At 39.6% G+C, this 20792-nt stretch overlaps 1 protein-coding gene across 6 annotated transcripts in view; it reads right to left on the bottom strand.

Moving 5' to 3' along the window:
* The window catches only part of LOC124151234 (phosphoinositide 3-kinase adapter protein 1-like), a 43680-nt gene that overhangs the window by 6718 nt on the left and 16170 nt on the right, over nucleotides 1-20792 (bottom strand). For 2 of the 6 annotated variants that reach the window (XM_046523606.2, XM_046523607.2), the window contains exons 2-13: nucleotides 19227-19768; nucleotides 16760-16892; nucleotides 15642-15902; nucleotides 15047-15262; nucleotides 7650-7790; nucleotides 7129-7179; nucleotides 6250-6315; nucleotides 5139-5761; nucleotides 4511-4633; nucleotides 3898-4003; nucleotides 648-745; nucleotides 361-417 (exon numbers count right to left, since the gene is read on the bottom strand). In XM_046523606.2, coding sequence (XP_046379562.2) covers nucleotides 361-417; nucleotides 648-745; nucleotides 3898-4003; nucleotides 4511-4633; nucleotides 5139-5761; nucleotides 6250-6315; nucleotides 7129-7179; nucleotides 7650-7790; nucleotides 15047-15262; nucleotides 15642-15902; nucleotides 16760-16892; nucleotides 19227-19757 — 2406 coding nt within the window. In that variant the 5' untranslated portion in view covers nucleotides 19758-19768. The remainder of the gene's footprint in view (nucleotides 1-360; nucleotides 418-647; nucleotides 746-3897; nucleotides 4004-4510; nucleotides 4634-5138; nucleotides 5762-6249; nucleotides 6316-7128; nucleotides 7180-7649; nucleotides 7791-15046; nucleotides 15263-15641; nucleotides 15903-16759; nucleotides 16893-19226; nucleotides 19769-20792) is intronic. The other 4 variants (XM_046523609.2, XM_046523610.2, XM_046523608.2 and 1 more) reach the window with 4 other exon arrangements.

The raw sequence follows: 20792 nt of genomic DNA on the forward strand, positions 1-20792 counted from the left end.
CAAGGATTGTTTACTTACCAGTGACTGCCTAGACTTGTGAGACAAGGATTGTTTACTTACCAGTGACTGCCTAGACTTGTGAGACAAGGATTGTTTACTTACCAGTGACTGCCTAGACTTGTGAAACAAGGATTGTTTACATACCAGTGAGTGAGTGAGTTTGATTTTACGCCGCTTTTAGCAATGTTCCAGCAATATCACGGCGGGGGACACCAGAAATGGGCTTCACACGTTGTACCCATGTCGGGAATCGAACCCGGGTCTTCGACGTGACGAGGGAACGCTTTAACCACTAGGCTACCCGACCGCGCTACTTACCAGTGAGTGCCTAGACGTGTGAGACAAGGATTGTTTACTTACCAGTGACTGCCTAGACTTTTGAGACAAGGGTTGTTTACCCGACTTCCTTCTGTACGACTGCAAAAGGAACGTTTCATATAATTAGCTCTGCAATATTCAAAGACATTAACTAAAAATAACCTAGTGCCTCTAATAATATAACTCAATTTTTTCATCAAATCCATCCACTTAATGTCTTTGCAAAACCAATCAGATCAGTGAACTAATATCAAATCAAAAACTAAAATTTCCAACCACCTTAATCAAGAATTTCATAATAAACCCCTGAATCAAGAGGATGCACTTACTATTTTCTCAGCATCAGTGGAGCCATCCTCTTCTTCACTGTAGCTTCCACTGTCCCGGGCCTCTGTGGGTTCTAACACCGCTGGCAGTGACATCTTACCTGAAAATCAACATCTACATTTACTGATGTCACAAACAAGGAAACTGCTGCATGACGACATCCTGAGAAATATTCTACACTTTAGTAAGGCTGTCTGTCCTACACACCGAAATCCCAGTAGTACTGGCACTATATTTTCACCCTGAGGCCTTTTAGTTTTTTATCAGTTGTTTGGGGTTCTTTTGTGCCTAAAATTCAGTGTAATTGGTCAGAAAAAAATACACATAATTTTCTACATCCAGATAAGAAATGCTACTGATGCATGAAAATAACAAACATGTCTTAATGTGACAAAATACTCAAATATACTTGATTGGTTTTTATTTTATTAGAATAAAGATTTTTATACATAGTATTCACTATTTCTTACGAAGTGTTTTTCATGTGTTTTTTCATTTCACCTAATTGTAAAACAGAGTTGGCTTACCCAAAATAGTCAAAAGTCATTTTTCTGTTGTTTTTGTTGGTCGTTATCGTAAACCAACTTAAAAAAATATATGGCCAAACATATATTTCAGTGTAAAATGTATTCTCATTTCTGAGTAGAATTTATCCGTGACGTTACTAAAGAACCAAAAGGTTATTTGGGATCCTTCCAAATTATATTTATGAGTAATATTAGGATGACATCAATACATGAGCACATTTAACAAAGGATTACATATCATAAAAGGAAAATACATCTTAGCAATGCTGGTAGATCATCTGATGTCATGTAACAAACAATACCAGATAGTTATTAACGACACATATCTATACTTTACCATAGCAATACATATCTTGTATGTACCATTGATCAAGGTTTAATATCACAATGTATCGGAAAAAATGATTTGATGTGTATACAAGAGCAAAATGTAGCAAGAAATAACATGAGCGAGTGAGTGGGTGAGTATGGTTATACACCGCTTTTAGCAATATTCCAGTAATATCATGGCTGAGGACACCAGAAATGGGCTTCACACATTGTACCCATGTGGGGAATCGAACCTGGGTCTTCAGCATGATGAACGAACGCTTTAACCACCAGGCTACCCGACCGCCCCATGAGAAAAGAAGCTTATCTATTGCTCAATCAAAGTTAAAAAACTAAAAGCAGGATTACTGTGATTATGAAAGCACTATCCTTAATAAATATGTGTCAGTGTCTGAATAATAATATAATATGATGGTACACATTGCTCAAATTAATCTGGTGTCAAAATATATTTGTTTCCAAGACCATTAAACATCGGATGTTCAGGACAAACGTAAAATCCGCATGAAATATCTTTATCATGGTTCACTTCCTTGACTTCTACTGTACTCTGCAAACACCACTGAAGGTATATTAATCTGAGACCCCATTAATACAACAACCTTGCCTTACTGTCCCCGCCTTTTCTGCAATCAAGAGATTTGAGTGATTACTCGCAATTAAATCGTGTTTGGGTTGATATATAACTTTTTTAAATCTGGCATTTTGAGTTATAGTTGCATCAGTTTCATTCGTTAAAATGCATGTTCTGAATGACCAGTGACTACAACACCAATAGCATGAGGTCATCATAAAGGTAGAAAATGTGGGACCTTTAATTTTTTATCGTCTTCATACCCTGGTGGCGCACCTCCCATAAAGTATTTTATATTTGTTTTGTGAGAAAAACCAATTCTGACACCCCAGTTTTGTTTTATTTGATATTAAGGCTTGGAAACTATGAGAATACCAAATCTCAAGGTAATGAATCATGGGAGATGGAGACCGATCATAGTTGCATAGTTGGTACTTTGAGCCTGTTTCTGCTGATAACCAATTCGTCAAACCAATTTAAACATACTACTCAACTTTCAATTAGGATAGACATTTCTATTTCTATGATATGTGAGTGAGTGAGTGAGTGAGTGAGTGAGTGAGTGAGAGAGAGAGTGATCAGATGGTCTGTGGTTCAAATCCCATCATGGGACTCGGAATTTTTATGGCCGCTACATTGGCGCCCAACGTGGGCCTGAGCACGCTCATATTAAATTTGAACAAAATAAGTCTCAGTACCCTACTATGCGGCTCGGGACGTGCCTTCTGTTGACAGGGTAGTATGTAGCAGGACGTGGAGTCATCCCATAGATGACATCCTTACCTTGTCAGCTTGCTGACGGGGTTAACCTCTTTGGGCATGTGGACAAGGTGTCCAACCTCGGATCAGATGGTCCGTGGTTCGAATTCCATCACATGACTTGGAGTGAGTGAGTGAGTGAATATGGTTTTACGCCGCTTTTAGCAATATTCCAGCAATATCACGGCGGGGGACACCAGAAATGGGCTTTACACATTGTACCCATGTCAGGAATCGAACCCAGGGTCTTCGGCGTGACGAGCGAACGCTTTAACCACTAGGCTACCCGACCGCCCCACATGACTTGGAAATTTTATGGCCGCTACATCGGACAAGGCCTCCGACCTCTGATCAGATGGTCCGTGGTTCGAATTCCATCACGTGACTTGGAAATTTTATGGCCGCTACATCAGCATAATACTACCTTCATGTATGAGACTATATAATTATAAACTACAGATGTGCAAGGGGGAAGGGTTTGCTAGGTGTTATTGTTAATGCTAAGGATATTGAGTGTAGGACAGAGATGTAGTGCAAACTTTCTACAGGCGCTTGAGTTGACAGCAGTTCCAGCTTTGGTCAAGTTCTGATCTCATTCCACGCCTAATCAGCACTACACGAAGATACCATATTGATTTCAACAGCATCAAATAATCCCGGAATGTCCTATGAAAGCAAAACCTGTAGGATCTCATTTCGTCTATTATAATTTCTTTCAAAATTTCAAATCACAGAAAGGGGATGATTTTAGTACCAGAACATTAGTTCATTAGTTGTTTTTCACAAAATATTAGATTTAAATGAAATTTCAATTTTGTTAGTTTTTTAAAACAACATAATTTACAGTTAACATAAAATTCAAAAGAAAAAACTGACACAAACAACGACATGGAAAGAATTAACAAAGTCTACTAAAAAACATGTTCTTCATTAGAATATATGCCTTAGACCCACTGAGACACAGAACACGTCAATTGGTTATTTCTTGTGTGCGTATGTTAGAACAAAGAAGTGCAGAAAGCTTGTATTGCCACACAAGAAAAACAAAATTGACATAGTTACGTGGGACAGTGTAGCTCTTTGGGGCTCCGAGCTGAAGTTTGTCAAAACCAATACCTGATAAACCGGGGTCGCTGCCACGAGCCTGACGCACGTAAAACCGTGTTTTCTAAAAATGAAATAAAAGGAAATAAATACCTCAGACAAGGACATGCTTAGAAAAGATTATAATGAACATTCTTTTATATTGTTGCCTATTTCAACAAAATATGGTCAAACTCCATGACTTTGACAAAGCATATTTTTCAAAGGCATCTTTTTAAATTATAACCCAAATGGCAAAAAGAATTATAGTTTTCAGCACTGATGTTTTTTGTTTTTTGTTTTTTTACGGCATACTCAGCAATATTATAGCAATATGATGGCTTCTTTAAATAATCAAGTCTGGACTAGACAATCCAGTGATTGATATCATCAGCATCAATCCAATTTGGATACGACGACATGCATCAACCAAGTCAGCAAGCCTGACCTCCCAATCCCGTAAGTCGCTTCTTACAACAAGCATGGGTGGCTGAAGACCTATTCTAACCTGGAACCTCACTGGTTTTTTAGCACCTGAAAATTATATACACAAATTTACACTGAAAATGGGGAGAGATGTTTCCATGGTTACCTTATTTTGTTTGTCCGTCCTATGAGGGTCTTGCAAACTGGACTGTTTTTTCATACCGATACGTTTCAGGAAGGATGAGATCTTACTTCGGGTCGTCCTTCCTCTCATGGCTGGCTCAGTTGTCTGCAATCAGCAGCAACAAGTCAGGTGAATAACAACACCCAGAATAGCAGAAACAAGTCCCAGAATAGCAGAAACAAATCCCAGAATAGCAGAAACAAATCCCAGAATAGCAGAAACAAGTCCCAGAATAGCAGAAACAAATAGCAGAAACAAGTCCCAAAATAGCAGAAACAAGTCCCAGAATAGCAAGAAACAAGTCCCAGAATAGCAGAAACAAGTCCCAGAATAGCAGAAACAAGTCCCAGAATAGCAGAAACAAATGCCAGAATAGCAAAAACAAGTCCCAGAATAGCAGAAACAAATCCCAGAATAGCAAAAACAAGTCACAGAATAGCAAAAAACAAGTCCCAGAATAGCAGAAACAAGTCCCGGAAAAGCAACAATTCACAGAATAGCAGAAAAAGTCCCAATATAGCAGAAACAAGTCACAGAATAGCAACACTGATACACTGAATAGCAGCAACAAATCAAAGAACATCTGAAACAAGTGTACTATAAGACTTACTGTGTGTATATCCCCTATGAGAGCACTAGGATGTTCATATCCTTCCAGCCTGATATCTGATGCTTCATCATCAGAGAACACAAAATCCCTGGGATCATGTGTGACACCCTGCGTCCCACTTCCTGATTTGGCAGACGATGCCAGGATGTCCCCATACAGCTGCGACACCAGCTGGGAGTCTTCACCAAATGCGTCTGGTGTGGACTCGAGCGACTTTTCACCTTTCACGAAAGATTCTCTTGGACTTGCTTGCGGAGACTCGGATGGACTTGACTCCACATCTGAAGCCTTAGGACTGGACGAACTCCCGGGTTTCAGACCCTTTGGTAGAGGGGGCTTTACGTAAGAGCTAGGGCGAGATGACGTTGATGAGGACATTGATGAGGACGAGGACAGTGACGGAGATGCTGATCGGGAGGGTTGAGGTTTGGCAGCTACCTGTGGTTTAGCAGTTGGTGTAGGGCCTTTCTTGTGTGGAAGAGATGGAGGAGGTTTGAAGCTGCTGAGGAAGTCGGTCAAGGCTTCAGGAGAACTGGACACCTCTTCTGCTGATCCCTCACTGGCTGGACGTAGAATACGTGGCTTGGGGGCATCTGATTTTTGGTCTTCACCATTGGAAGAGGCTGTAGTAAGAATCATACATGAATTTGTAGTAATAAATGAATTACCTCTTGGAAGTTTTGAGAAAATGAGGAAATTTCAATAAATATGAATGAATGCTATTATTGGTCAAGATTGTTGTTTGATGCCGCACTTATCAATATTCCAGCAATATGACGGCGGTCTGTAAATAATCGAGTCCTGATCTGCATTTTTCAAACATTCCCACCAAAAACAAAAGTCTTATCGCTAAATTGTTTGATTGGTATTACTTAGAAGTTTACGGATGACAAAGTAGACACAATTCATTAATAACAAGTTTTTTTATTACTTTAAAGGCAATGTTTACGGTATAGATCCTTATACTGTTGTCAAACAAGACAGTCAACAGTATAAGGACATATACCATAACGTTGTTGAAGATGTTATCAATACATTGTGTCTACTTTGTCTTATCTAATGCATCAAGCCAAAATAACAAAACAACAAAATAAAAACACGACCGACTTACATTCTAAGTTCATGAAGGACAGCCTTTTCCCTCCTTCTGACACTGACCTCTTAACTTCCTGTTTGCCTTGAACACAGAATTGATCAAGCTGTAGCTCAAAATATACATCTTATCTGTAAACCAATCCATGGGGGCTGAGGTCAGTTTCACAAAGCAATATTAGCACTGTGACTATCATAGGTCTATGCTAACGCAGTAGGAGTGACTGAGTATGGTTTTACCCCGCTTTCAACAATAATCCATCAATATCACAACCGGCTTTACACACTGCACCCTTGGGGGGAATCGAACCCAGGTCTTAGGTGCGTCGAGCAACAGCTTTAACCACAAAGCTACCCCTACGGCCCTAAAGCATAGGAGTTAGAAGAGTCGGAACACTAAGAGTGCTTTGTGAAACAGGACTTCTATTTCAGGAAACAAAATATTAGGGACCCTATTACTTAAAGTGATGGTTGAAAGTGCAACATGATTTGCTTCCCAAAACACTTCAAATATATGTACTTATATTTTCGATCATGCAACTTTCTACGTACTTGTCGGGCTGAAATCAAGGAAGTATGCATGAAAATTTCAAACTGTCTGGTTTCTAACTCAGTCAGAAAACATACAGTTGCAAAAATAAACTGTAAGTACTCATATTTCAAGGCAGTGTCTAAGGGAGTGACTCGTTTTTCATTTGGTGTTAGATAATGACGCATGCATGTTGCTGAAGCATATTAAGTGCGGTGCAGATTTAGATTTAGGATCTAGGAGCAAATCATTATAGGACAGACCGTAGCTCTGTGTAGCACCAAGTGAAAATCAAAATTGTTTATAAGGAACAGCACAGTAATTTGATCTAAACAGTTCAAAACATTTGAAATGTGCAGAGAAAACTACCTTTGGATTTTGTTCTCTTCTTACATGGAAAGGGCTTATCTCCTGGGAGGACTGAAATATATATTTTTTTAAATAATAATTGAAATAGGTAAATGTATTCTTTACAAATAATTTTGTGATAGTTAGGGACTGGTCATTTATTATAGGGAAGTGGGGCTGATGAGAGGGGGATGAAAAAATGACACAGTTCTAATTTTTCAAATATAAAAGTTATAAATTTGAACATTATTTAGCATGTTTAGGGACTGGTCACATATTACATAAAATGTTACATAAAATGGGAGGGGGGCGGTCTGCAAAACATGACCCAGGCCTAAGAGCAATTTTACCCCACCCCTCTCGTCCCCTCCCACCCGCCATAATAAATGACCAGTCCCTTAGGCAAGTATTGTGTTAATAATATCAGCTCTAATCCAAAACTGAAGCCACACTAGCCATTTCCTAACAACTAACTATTTCTTAAAGTAGTAAAGTCTTTCAACTTCACATTTCGTTGTACTATATCCATGGCAGGTATTCACCTTTCTGTAAACCAGTCATGTCCATATATGGCGATTCCAAGTCCAACACTCCCTCCACTGGAGTTTGGTTGATATAGTGAAATGCCTTCATATGAGGGGCAGGGGGAGGTAACTCTGGTTCCATGATCCCACTGTCCACGTCTGCAATGCATGATGGGTAATAAGGATGGGATGATGACGGTGATGATGATGATGATAGGGATACGATAATAGTCACAATGTCCTTGAGGTTTTAGTCCAAACATCTGTTCCAGTTAAGCTAGGGATGGTGTTTTTTCACAGGATGTTGTGAATCAGATTTCTTCTAAACCACACAATCCAAAATCTGTCTTCATTTTTCACAAAGCAGTATATGTGACCTGTATGAGTCACAAACACAAACACATTTTCTTCTCCCATTTCAGTGTCCAAACTTTCTGGAGATGGTACTGTTTCACTAACAACTAGCTATATACAATGCAATTGTATGAATCATTAAACCATTATGAACTTGAGGTGAATATTTAGATCATAATAAATCATGCATGTTAAATTTCAATGAAAACTCATTTCATGCAGAAAATGTTTTTAGGAAAGCTGTACAAAACAGATGCAAAGGCAAACACATTTACATGCAGTGATGTAGCAAGGCTACAGGTATGCCAGTTTGCATACTTTCTACTCAGATGTATTCATTTTCAAGCTTGTAGTTAACAAAAACTGACATAAATAATTAAAGATTTGACCTTACCAGTGTGAGAAGTAAAGGGAGGTTATGGTAGCCTAATTTTGACCACATTCCCATCATTCACGCTAGGTTTGATTCTGGGATTGGTCAGACAGAATGTCTAGATCTCAAGTGTGAATGTCTAGATCTCTCAAGTGAGAATGTCTAGACTAGATCTCAAGTGAGAATGTCTACGTCTCAAGTGAGATTGTCTAGGCCTCAAGTGAGAATGTCTAGGTCTCAAATGAGAATGTCTAGGTCTCAAGTGACAATGTCTAGATCTTAAGTGAGAATGTCTAGATCTCAAGTGAGGATGTCTAGATCTCAAGTGAGAATGTCTACTTCTCAAGTAAGAATGTCTAGACCTCAAGTGAGAATGTCTAGATCTCAAGTGAGAATGTCTAGGTCTCAAGTGAGAATGTCTAGGTCTCAAGTGAGAACGTCTAGATCTCAAGTGAGAATGTCTAGAATGTCTAGATCTCAAGTGAGAATGTCTAGATCTCAAGTGAGAATGTCTAGATCTCAAGTGAGAATGTCTAGATCTCAAGTGAGGATGTCTAGGTCCCAAGATAAGGAAAAGACATTAACCAAATCTTTATGGGAAATGAAAGGTGTAATATTCTTGAAGATTTGAGTCCCTTGTTTGGGGCGGAAGGGGCAGATGGGAGCCTTTGGTCTCAGCATTGCTGTACCACTGCATATACCTTTACAATGGGCATTGATATATCACAAATAGTCACCTGGATGTTCACAATGTCTTGTAGTAAGTTTAACCAAACACCATTATATTGTCATTACACAAGGTTCCTACAGTGAGTCCTAATAAAAATACCATTGTTTTGAGTGAGGCAACCCTTTTATATTTTGTGGTATACAGATTTGAGACTAGAGCCATAAGTCACAGTCAGAAGAGAAAATAGAAATATCAAAAATTCATTTCTAATTAAACATCCTCTCAATTATTTATGGATTAAACTATTAATTACACTATTAAAGACACCAAACAAAAGTAACAGAATAATTAATATGATAATTCATCAAATGCACTGCAAATATTCCCTGGCTATAACACATGATATAGAACCCAAGTCCTCTACTAACAGATGGAAATACACACAGCCCAAATACGTTACTTGAGTGAGTGAGTATGGTTTTACACCGCTTTTAGCATTATTCCAGCAATATCACGACGGTGGACACCAGAAATGGGCTTCACACATTGTACCCATGTCGGGAATCGAACCTGGGTCTTCGGCTTGACGAGCGAACGCTTTAACCACTAGGCTACCCGACCGCCCACATTACTTGAAGATAGGACATACAGCACTGTAAACAGAATTGGCATTCACTTCCCCCAATATACAAAATCGAAACAACATTATATGTTTGATAAATACTGAGCTGCAGAAACTTGTTATTTCGACCACCCAAGTTAATTTGTGAACATGAAAAACAGTGAAACCATGAAACAAAACAAAAATAAAACAACAACAAAAAATCAACATAAAACAATGAAAGTGTGGCCTGAGAATAATCAACTGTTATTTACAACAAAGATATCTACACAGAGTAGTTGCCAACATGGCAGAAACGTTCAGAATCGACATATCAGTATCTTGGAAGCTTTTTGGGTTGAGCAGATTCTGAAAATCAATAAATAGTAGGATTAATCAGTACTTTGCTTCGTATTTCTACATATTTTGGGGTATAAGCACAATGTTTATTTTTGGTACTATTATTATTATTATATGATCAGCCTTTTAGAAACTGCCGTAAAAAAGGCGACTATGCTTATCTGAAGAGGCGACTAACGGGATCGGGTGGTCAGGCTTGCTGACTTGGTTGATGCATGTCATCGTGTCCCAATTGCGTGGATCGATGCTCATGATCACTATCACTGGATTGTCTGGTCCAGACGAGCATTGATCAAAGCAATTGGGATACAATGACATGCATCAAGTCAGCAAGCCTGACCACCCGATCCCATTAGTCGCCTTTTACCACAAGCATAGTCGCATTTTACGGCAAGCATGGGTTGCTGAAGATCTATTCTACCCCGGAATCTTTCACAGGTTATTTACTTTGCCACCGAATCAGTTTTGTTTGCCACTTTTTTTTTAGTAAATACGGTAAACGAAACTGATTCGGTGGCAAAGTAAATAACCTGTGAAAGATGCTGGTGATATTTTTTGACAACATGATATTTTTCACTTTATCATATTGGCAGAATTTATGAAAAATATAGTATGATGCCACTGGAGGGATGATGATGAGAGGGCTGTATACAAGCCTACAGCAGCAACACCTCAACAGGGATGCTGTAGGTTCCACAAGTGGTTGACACATGCAGACTTGAACTCAGTAGTGAGTGAGTGAGTGAGTTGGGTTTAACGCCGCTTTTAACAGTATTCCAGACGTGTCAGCTTAATGTGGGTGGAAAGCCCGAAGTGATACAGGTCTCAGACCTTTACCACTTCGGTGAAACGCACGAGCACTGGTATGGTGCTGACAAACCTAGAAACATAATTGGGGCGAACCGGGATTCGAACCCACAATCATAGGTTTCTGGCGTGCCAAAGGGACGAAACTCTGCACAGCGAATCGCGGCGCCTTAGACGACTGGGCCACCCATGCCCCCGAACTCAGTAGAGAAGGAAACGCAGCAACAACTGGGCCACTTCGAGTAGAGCCAATGTCACCAGGACTGGTCTTTATCTTTTGTACAAACAATGCACATGACTCCAAGACATTTCCTTGGCTAACCATGATATGCTTCCATAAACCTAACAAAATTAGGACATCCCTACTTGCGGACTACTTTGAACTGTGTCTAGTACTTTGTGTTGCATTTTTGCCTGGAATATTGTATACTCCCCAAGGAGCTGAGAATGATTGTTGAGTGCACACTGATTCATTGACCGGGATAAAAAATGTCGAAGTGCTTAGAGCATTGCTTATGCACGGAGTACAGCGTCATATAAATGGGCTATTATTATTATTAATATAAGTGATTTCGTATCGCCTACATTTTTTGTGAATGATTAAAAAAGCAGTTTATGAATTTATTGTTGCCTTACATATTAACAAGAATCAAGTTTATAGCGGTATAAACACAAAGTGATCAATTCCTGAATACATAACAGTGATGCTATAGTCTTTCTAATTTAACATATCACCAACCTTGAATCTTGAAAAAACATCAAACTGATTTGTTTAATTTAAACTTCTACCTACATAAATCACTAATATGTGAAAAGAAAGAATTAAGACATCTTTTATTTCTATGGTTACCAGACACCAAATGTATCTGAAATTGTGTGATGTGTGTTAGATAGTCCTAATAGTGAGTGAGTGAGTGAGTATGGTTTTACGCCGCTTTTAGCAATATTCCAGCAACATCACGGCAGGGGACACCAGCAATGGGCTTCACACATTGTACCCATGTCAGGAATCGAACCTGGGTATCGGTGTGACGAGTGAACGCTTTAACCACTAGGCTACCCGATCGCCCCTTAGTACTAATAGAGAGATCTAACATGTCGCATTGTGTGGTGTGGATTGAACAACAGATACAGTAAAATAGCATTGAGTTGTGAATAACATTACATTTAATCTCAATGAACAATTGTTTCTTTTCACATCCTTTACTGTCCATACAATGACTACATTAATGACGTGTCTTGACACCCTGAATGGGTAAATTGAAAACCAATAAGACTTTAACTTTGTCAGGGAAGTGGGAAAGTTATGTGTGTGCTTCTGTCATGATTCAATAAGGAAATATAAGCGTACTGACAACTTTCCTGCTCATCAACAGTTGTGAGCAGTCCACGGACCAGGAAGTATGTGCTCTGTTGTTGTTGTTGAACAAACTGTTTGATATCACAATAACATATTTGGCATAGTTCAATGTAGTATTTGACATTCACAACTTTAACTATCATTGGATTTTTTAGTTTTTTATGTTATTAATTTCTTATTGTTCAAACGAAATGTTTTATTTCTCAATGACATATGCGGCATAGTTCAATGGAGTATTTGATATTCACTACTTGAAATGTCAATAGATGTTTTAGTTTTCTCAAGTTATAAATATACAGTGCTATTAAAATAAATTGAAAATATTAGTTATTTGTTAAATTTTGTAGACATACTTTTTCTGATATTAACAAGCTAACAGAATTGTTACTGCGTTGGGGAGTGTGTATAATACCAGTACAGGAAAATACATTACAAAAACATGTTTTGTGTGAATGGAAGCAGGAGTATAGAGCTGGTATTTATAACATATCCTACACTAGAAAAATTGTTGACAAAGAATTCTATAGAATGCATTTTCGCTTTTCATACTTGTATTTGTTGTGAACTGTACAGCACTTGTGGACTTATCACACATGTAGACATCTTCCTGAGGCCAGGGAGTTAAATGACTATAAAAGTCCTCTTTCCACCCTTGCTGAACTAGGCTGGCATTATTGAGTTATACTTTGGCTGGACGAACAAGTCTATGCGTAGTCCAATTAAAGGGCACATGGAATTCGACATCCGGTTTGTAAACTGACAAACAGATACCAACTCGGCAGCGACAGATATTTCCCAAAACTTTTCATGTTTTTAATCAATGTGCTCACAGGAATTTGATGCACTTCGCAAAGTAAGACCCGTTTTATCACAATATAGATTTTGATTATCGATCAGATCATCTTGGGCGCAACCATTGTGTTTGAAGCAAATGCAAGTGATGTGAGAGGTGGAATCTGATTGGTCAATAGGAGGGACAAAGAAGGGACATAACTCGTAATAGCCACTGGTGGCGCTACGATCGAGCCCAGTAATTCCAGCCTGGTTCAGCAAGGCTGGAAACTGGACTTTAATAGACAGTAAACTCCCTTGCCTCAGGAAGATGACATGTAGGATGACTCACGCAGATTCCTCATACAAACATTAGTTACTGAGTCACAAACCACACCTAAGGATTGAAGTTGTATTTGTTGACGAAGTGAAGGTGGAGACACTCTCTGTGCCCTACATTAACAAATTCCATGAGGTGAGATGTTTGGGTGGAATGTGAACAATCTAAGAGAAATTGTTTTATGATGATAAAATCCTTACAGTTTTTGTTTTGTTTATTTGTTGTTTTATGCCGCACTAAGCAATATTCCAGTTATATGACGGCGATCTGTAAATAATCGAATCTGGACCAGACAATCCAGTGATTGATATCATGGGCATCCATCCACGCAATTGGGATACAATGACATGCATCAAACCCATGCTTGCCGTAAAAGGCGGCTATGCTTGTTGTAAGAGGCGACTAACGGGATCGGGTGGTCAGGTTCGCTGACTTGGTTGATACACGTCATCGTATCCCAATTGCGAGGATCGATGCTCATGATATCAATCACTAGATTGTCTGGTCCAGACCCGATTATTTACAGACCGCTGTCATACAGCTGGAATATTGCTGAGTGCGGCGTTAAACAACAAACAAATCAACCAAGTCAGCAAGTCTGACCATCGGATCCTGTTGGTCGCCGCTTATGACAAGCATATTCCCTGAAGGCATATCAAGAATAATCTTAGGACAAACATGTTCACTAAGTCACCAGATAAAAAAGCGTGGTAAGAGGCTTTCTGACCTCATCCTTCATAAAATACCTGTCCCTCATAACCTCTATTTACTATTCAATGCTTACATGGAGACAGAAATAGTTCTTAATACTGGAAATTCCAAGAGTCATGATATCAAATAACTTTTATCAGATTAAATCAGATTAATTTCCTCATCTTAGTGCAATCAAGTGACGCAAAACATTTATTTCCTACTGTTTATAAGAAGGACATTTATATTCTCATGCACGATTTAATCTGAGTGTAAAATTCTGATAGAAACGCCTGCAGTTTATTTATTTCGGAAGGTCACGAAACCGGGCGTTTATTCATGGCAAGCATTTATTTCTTTCATTAGGGGATTTTTACATCAAAGCCTTGTGTTTTTTCTCACAATATCATGACTGAACAAGAACTGTTAAACAAAGACTAAAATACGACCTGCTGTTTATTCAAGACAGGCGTTTTAGCAAGGATTTACGGTTTGATTGAAAGAGTAAAGATGGGTGGACTACCTTGTTCTGAATATTAAGTAGATATGAATTAATGAATACATTGCTATTGATTCTGTGGCATTTGATGAGTTAAGCAATCAATTTATTTGCACTTATGTTCCTACAAACCAAAAAACAATAAGGTCACGCCCACTAACAAATAACTATTTCTTGATTGGTTGATAACAGAATGGGCGGGTCTTTTGTTTCATTATTGCACTGATTGATGTCTCTTATTTCACATGGTTGTCTAAAGGTTTTTGTGGGTTAATGATTTAATAAGCAGCCTGTGAAGTAATTATTGTGGACGAGCATTTATACATTATTGACTCTAGTATTAACATTTATACCTCCTTAAAAACAGAAAATATTGAGGTCAGTCCTTAAATAATGAGATTGTCATGCAACTTTCCAGACAATTAAGGAGGAAGGCAGTTATACTAGTATTATTTTAACTTTCAATGACCATGATACTTGAGTATTGTGACAAACATTATCCATAACTAAAGCCAAATCACTTTCCAGTCAGCCCTGATTGAGCATTATGCATGTGAAGTATCCCATCTGGAAGTATTGGGGTTACTTACTGTGTTCCTCCACAACACTTGTAAGAAGTTGAGCAAGATGCTGGAAGCCCTTCCGCTCGGCAATGTCACATGGATAGTCGCCATCACAGTTCTCCATGCAGCAAGCCATCACCATGAACGTGTGTGGAAACCGCAGCAACTCCGTGCACATATTTACCAAGTTGAACTCTGCTGCAAAGTGAGCAATGGTTGGCCACTTATGACTGCTCCGCTCATCTGTTAAAATAAAGGTCAAGGTCAGTGGGTCAATGTCAAGGTCAGAAGGTCCTTTTAAATATTAATCATTAACAAATGTGTTTGTTCCAGTCTCATTAAGATCTAGGCCTCATCTTAGCGCTACGACTGTCGTAAGTCTATGCTAAAATATGGGCGTTACAATCGCCTTAGTGCAGAGATACTGTTGTGGAACTGGACTAAGATCTTTTACAACAATTCCATGCATCTCTCAGTCAATCTGACAAAAACTCTTGGCGGTCACGTCAGGTGAATTAAGCTTAAGCAGACTTCACCTGCCCAAACAAAATTAACGATGCTATCAGCTTTCTCCTTTCTAAAAGGAATCTATGATGATATTCAGCTCAAAATAAATACTGACCAGTGACACTAGCCTCAAACATCTGCAGCATCTGAATATTCTGAGGGGACCATTTCTTCAGTTGCTGTGACATGGCTGAATCTAATGCCTCATTGTTATCACCGTTCAACCCCAGGGCCTGACACATCAGGGTCATGGGGTTTGTAATGTCATGTAACAAGCTATACAATTGGTCCATTTTAGTCTGTAGTTTCACACGGTCTTCACCTAGCACTTGATCTCGACATGAAACTTTGACTGGTATAGTCCCTCTGGTTCCCTCTGAAATACAAATTCACCCAGAGATATTTGATAAAGACTTTGGCATGAAACTCTGTCAAACAACCCTGTGCAAAGAAGAATCAATGCAAGTGACTTAGAATGATTTAATGCAAAAATGGGAGACCTTCCCGTAAGTAGGGGGAGGGTCTGGGCATCCATTTACATAATATAATGAACACAGTCAGGGATCATGAATATTTTTGAGGAAGAGTTTTGTAGTCATGGTAGTGAAGGGTGAGTTCACAATTTCATAAAAAATATCTTCAAAAATATTCATGATTTCTACCTTTTTTGTTCAGTAGACTTAGAAGTATGTGACCCACCAGTTATACTATTAAAAGTCAGGGGGATGGAAATATCAAAATTGTGAACCTGTCAAAAGACAACACAGTAGCAATTCACTGACGTATTGAGCAGCCACTGCAACTGGCCATGACATCATACAATATGTTGCACAATTGGCTACGACAGCTAATCAGAGAGCATGTCCCAATACATTGCCGTTAGATGGATTGGTCATAGAAGGGATGTTTACACTTTTTCAAAGACAATTACTGAAAATAGCGCCAAAATACAGGTTCATGCTAGATGAGTCAAATGTTTTGGCACAGTTTGAACTAAAACTGAATCCACTAGAGGGGGTTGCGCATTACACATGTGTGCACACTATACTCAAGACAATACGGTACTTGGATTTACATACTGGTGTGTGCTGCTGATTTGCTGATTATCATGTTGTGCATATTCCAAACCCACTGGTGACACACTAACATAACCCAACACTCTTCCAAGGGGTGGTCGATGCATGGACGTGTAACATGTAACGGAAACTGATCCAAAGTTGTCAGTTTATTTACCTGGGATATCAACAGCATAAACTGCCTTGTCAATGAACTGTGCGGTGACCTTGACCGGTGGCGACGTTCGTAGCTCCACAGTCAGATCAGTATCAGATGGACGATCCAAGAGTATCAGTGTCTCGGGCGATGACTACAAGGAGGAAATAATGTCATGCAGTCACGATACAACAATGTTCCATCCAGAGTCATTTTACATTACTCATTATGCAATCTTTGAACACAATCAATACCTCAATGCTATATTTACCATACTACATCACTAATCCCTGTGTTAAGTGTAATTCATGACTCGTGACTGTCATCAGGGATCCGGGATTTGACTTATTTAGACTAGTTTATGCATCTATGTTATATCTTTGATAATTTTTGCGGAAAAGGGTGCAGCCTGATTTTGTCTGGTGCAACTAGGTTGTCATTTTCAACAAGCACCTGGTGCTAAGTTCCTGAAGTTCCTTAAATCAAGCAGTGCAGATTTCAACATGTTCAATGAAATCAGGAATATGGGGCTTCAGTCAGTGGGGCATTTAATCATGTTAATCACTTGAATTTTCAATTAAACTTACATCTCCTACCGATGTGTATTTAAATGCATTAGTGATACATACATTAACCCCTTATTTATTAGTCCAAACTTCTCTTTCACTAACCAGTAATTGACCAAAATGTTTTACATAACTGTCATACATGTCACAACTTTTTACTTTTTAAAGTTTTGATAGCATGAATGAGTGCATGTTGTTACATGTCAAAATGATCAATAATTCGGCTACATCACAGCAGTCGGTAATTAATCAAGTCTGGACTCATCTCATCGGTGACTCAAATTTTAAGCACTAATGCACACTATTGGGGCACAATGACACGCCATCAGCAAGGTCAGAGAGGGATCTGACGACACGCTTGGAATACAGGCGCCTATTCATACCCCTGAATCATAGCGGCCGACTGCAAGCAATTGCATAAATATTAAACCTGAATATGACTTGTCATAACTAAGCAAATACAGGTTGCTGGAGTCAAATGAGTGAAGGGCGATACTGAGTGCACCAGGAAGACAGCTGAAGCAAATCTCATGGCAAGAAAACACCAGTCATAGTATATTTCATAGACCACAGGCCAAACACAATAAACACATAAAACAGCATTGCACACAGTAAGTCGGTAACTATTCCTTACATCAAATCCCCAACCACCAACCCCTCACCCAAACCATAACACATCTAAGTTGCCCAAGAGTATTATAATTATCAAAGTCAAGTCTGTTTCATTCCTTCATGATATAATATACACATTTGGAAAGATTTAGTGACAAAATTTCTCACTTCTTAATAAATACACAAACTTAAATATTCTGGGATTATTAATAACATGTATAGTTTAATATTGTAATTGAATAAATGTTTATTGTGGGCAAAGAATGAGAATAATGCTCTATAATGCCAAAACAATAAGGACAGAGTCTTTGGTCTGGTGGTAATTTGACTCTGAGCCCAACTGCCCTTCTCAATCGTGTAAGTGTGATCTTAAATGAAATTATGTAATTGTGTGGCGATTGGTCAATCAATTAATGCAATCATCCATGTCTCAATGCAAGTGTTAAGCACAAGTTGGAGTGAGTGAGTGAGTGAGTATGGTTTTACGCCGCTTTTAGCAATATTCCAGCAATATCACGGCGGGGGACACCAGAAATGGGCTTCACACATTGTACCCATGTCGGGAATCGAACTCGTCGTCTTCGGCGTGACGAGTGAACACTTTAAGCACTAGGCTACCCGACCGCCCCAGCACAAGTTGGAAGCTCAATGGCATGACTCGTTGACATTGATGCCATGTTACATTACCAAAGATATAATCATATGATAAAATACCAAATATCGTTAATTTAGGATAACTTTTTATTCCAATTGAATTTGGGTGAAGGGACAAGAGTTCTGAGAGCTAGTAATAGGAGACTTCCAGTGTCTAAACATTTCTAAACATTCCTGCTGCTTTCAAGTTTTACCATAGTCATGGCTGAGAAACCAGTCTATTTCAAGGCTTGCCTAGTCAGTATCAAATATCTGTGACTCCGCGCCAACCAGTCCTTGTTTTATCCCCTTAATGCTGAACGCCAGACAAGGTAACAACAATTACCATCTTTTAACGTCTTTTGGTATGACGCGGCCGGGTATCAAACTCTGGACCTTCCGCTCTCCAGGCGGACGCTCTAACCAGCAGACAAGGCAGGCGGTCAAAGCCTGAAGTGATACAGTTCTAGACGTTTACCAGTTTGGTGAAACCCAGCAGCACGGCGATGGTGCTGACAAATCTAGAAACATCATCTAATATTCAAACCCATGATCATAGGTTACTGGCACACCTAAGGGAAGCAACTCTGCACAGAGAATTCCAATGCCTTAGAAGACAAAGCCACCCATGTTCCCCCTTGGCTTTGCTAAGGAATAAAGAAAATATTGCCACTTACCGAATTTGGCGCTTTAGGAATGATCTTGTATATTTGATTGATCTGTCTTGGGGATGGAGGATACTGGTATATACTATCCGTATCAAACGGATCTTCTTCATCACTGAATTCATCCTGCTCGTACACTTTGATAATCTCCATCAATGCATTTCGGAGTGACGTTCCCGGATCATTCTGGTGGATTGTCTCGTGATTACATTGGAATATGTATTCACTTTTGGCTTGCAGGATGTTTTTTACTTCCAAAACATCCAGTCCAAGTAGAACCATGACTGTGCTGGACTTATCGAACTGTGCGAAGTCCCACTGACTACTTGCAGCGCCCTCTAGGAGTTGAGGGGAGATAAGCACAACTTGCACCTTGTAGTTTTTGAGAGAAGGTATGTTCACAGTGCTGTAGTCCTGACCATGTGTTCGGATGTTGTATTCCGGGGAGGTAAGTTTACGCTGGATGAACAGGGCCCATTCGTTGCCATCATCTGCATACACAATGACGATCTCACCGAACGTGTCAGGCGCCTCAGCCGCCATTGTGGATCGTGCTGAAACATGAAAGAGAAGACATTAATAAGGGAATGTTTTTAACATGAATAACCCACTCAGACAGAGTATGCACTCGTTTCAAAGTCTTTTGGTATGATGTAGTTGGAGATCGAACCTCGACCTTCCTGCCCCTGGGCAGAAGCACTACCCACTAGGCCACAGAGGCAGGCCATTCAAGACACAAATGCCACATCCTATTGAGTGAGTGAGTGAGTGAGTGAGTGAGTTGGGTTTAACGCCACTTTTAACAGTATTCCAGTTATATCACGGCGTGTCAGCTTAATGTGGGAGGAAAGCCCGAAGTGATGCAGGTCTCAGACATTTACCACTTCGGTGAAACCCACGAGCACGGGTATGGTGCTGACAAACCTAGAAACATAATCGGGGCGAACCAGGATTCGAACCCACAATCATAGGTTTCTGGCGTGGCCAAGGGACGCAACTCTGCACAGCGAATCGCGGCGCCTTAGACGACTGGGCCACCCGTGCACCCCCACATCCTATTGAGGGATACCAGCAGTAAATGAGTGAGTATTGTTTTATGCTGATTTAGCAATACTGCATCTATGTACGTGGAGGATGCAAGGACGTGGCACCACACATTCTACCCACGAGTGGAACCAAACATGTCTCTGGGCTACGCCCACCAAACAAGTAAGAGTGAGTGAGTGAGTATGGTTTTACGCCGCTTTTAGCAATATTCCAACAATATCACGGCGTGGGGACACCAGAAATGGGCTTCACAATTTTTACCCATGTCGGGAATCGAACCCGGGTCTTCGGCGTGACAAGCAAACGCTTTAACATGTTTAACCACTAGGCTACCCGACCGCCGCCAAACAAGTAAGAAAATTGTTAGCTTTAATACAGCAATACTAAAAAAGCAGGTAGCTCAAAAAATGGTTGTCACAAATTATACTCAAGTGGTATGAAACCGGGTATTCATAACGAGCGACAGCATTACAACTGAGCAACCTAATATAAGTCGACCAGGGAGTAATATTTAAAATATGATTTCCTTAA

This window comes from Haliotis rufescens, unplaced genomic scaffold (assembly GCF_023055435.1).
Source record: "Haliotis rufescens isolate VD_foot unplaced genomic scaffold, xgHalRufe1.0.p SCAF_11, whole genome shotgun sequence".
Taxonomy (NCBI): domain Eukaryota; kingdom Metazoa; phylum Mollusca; class Gastropoda; order Lepetellida; family Haliotidae; genus Haliotis; species Haliotis rufescens.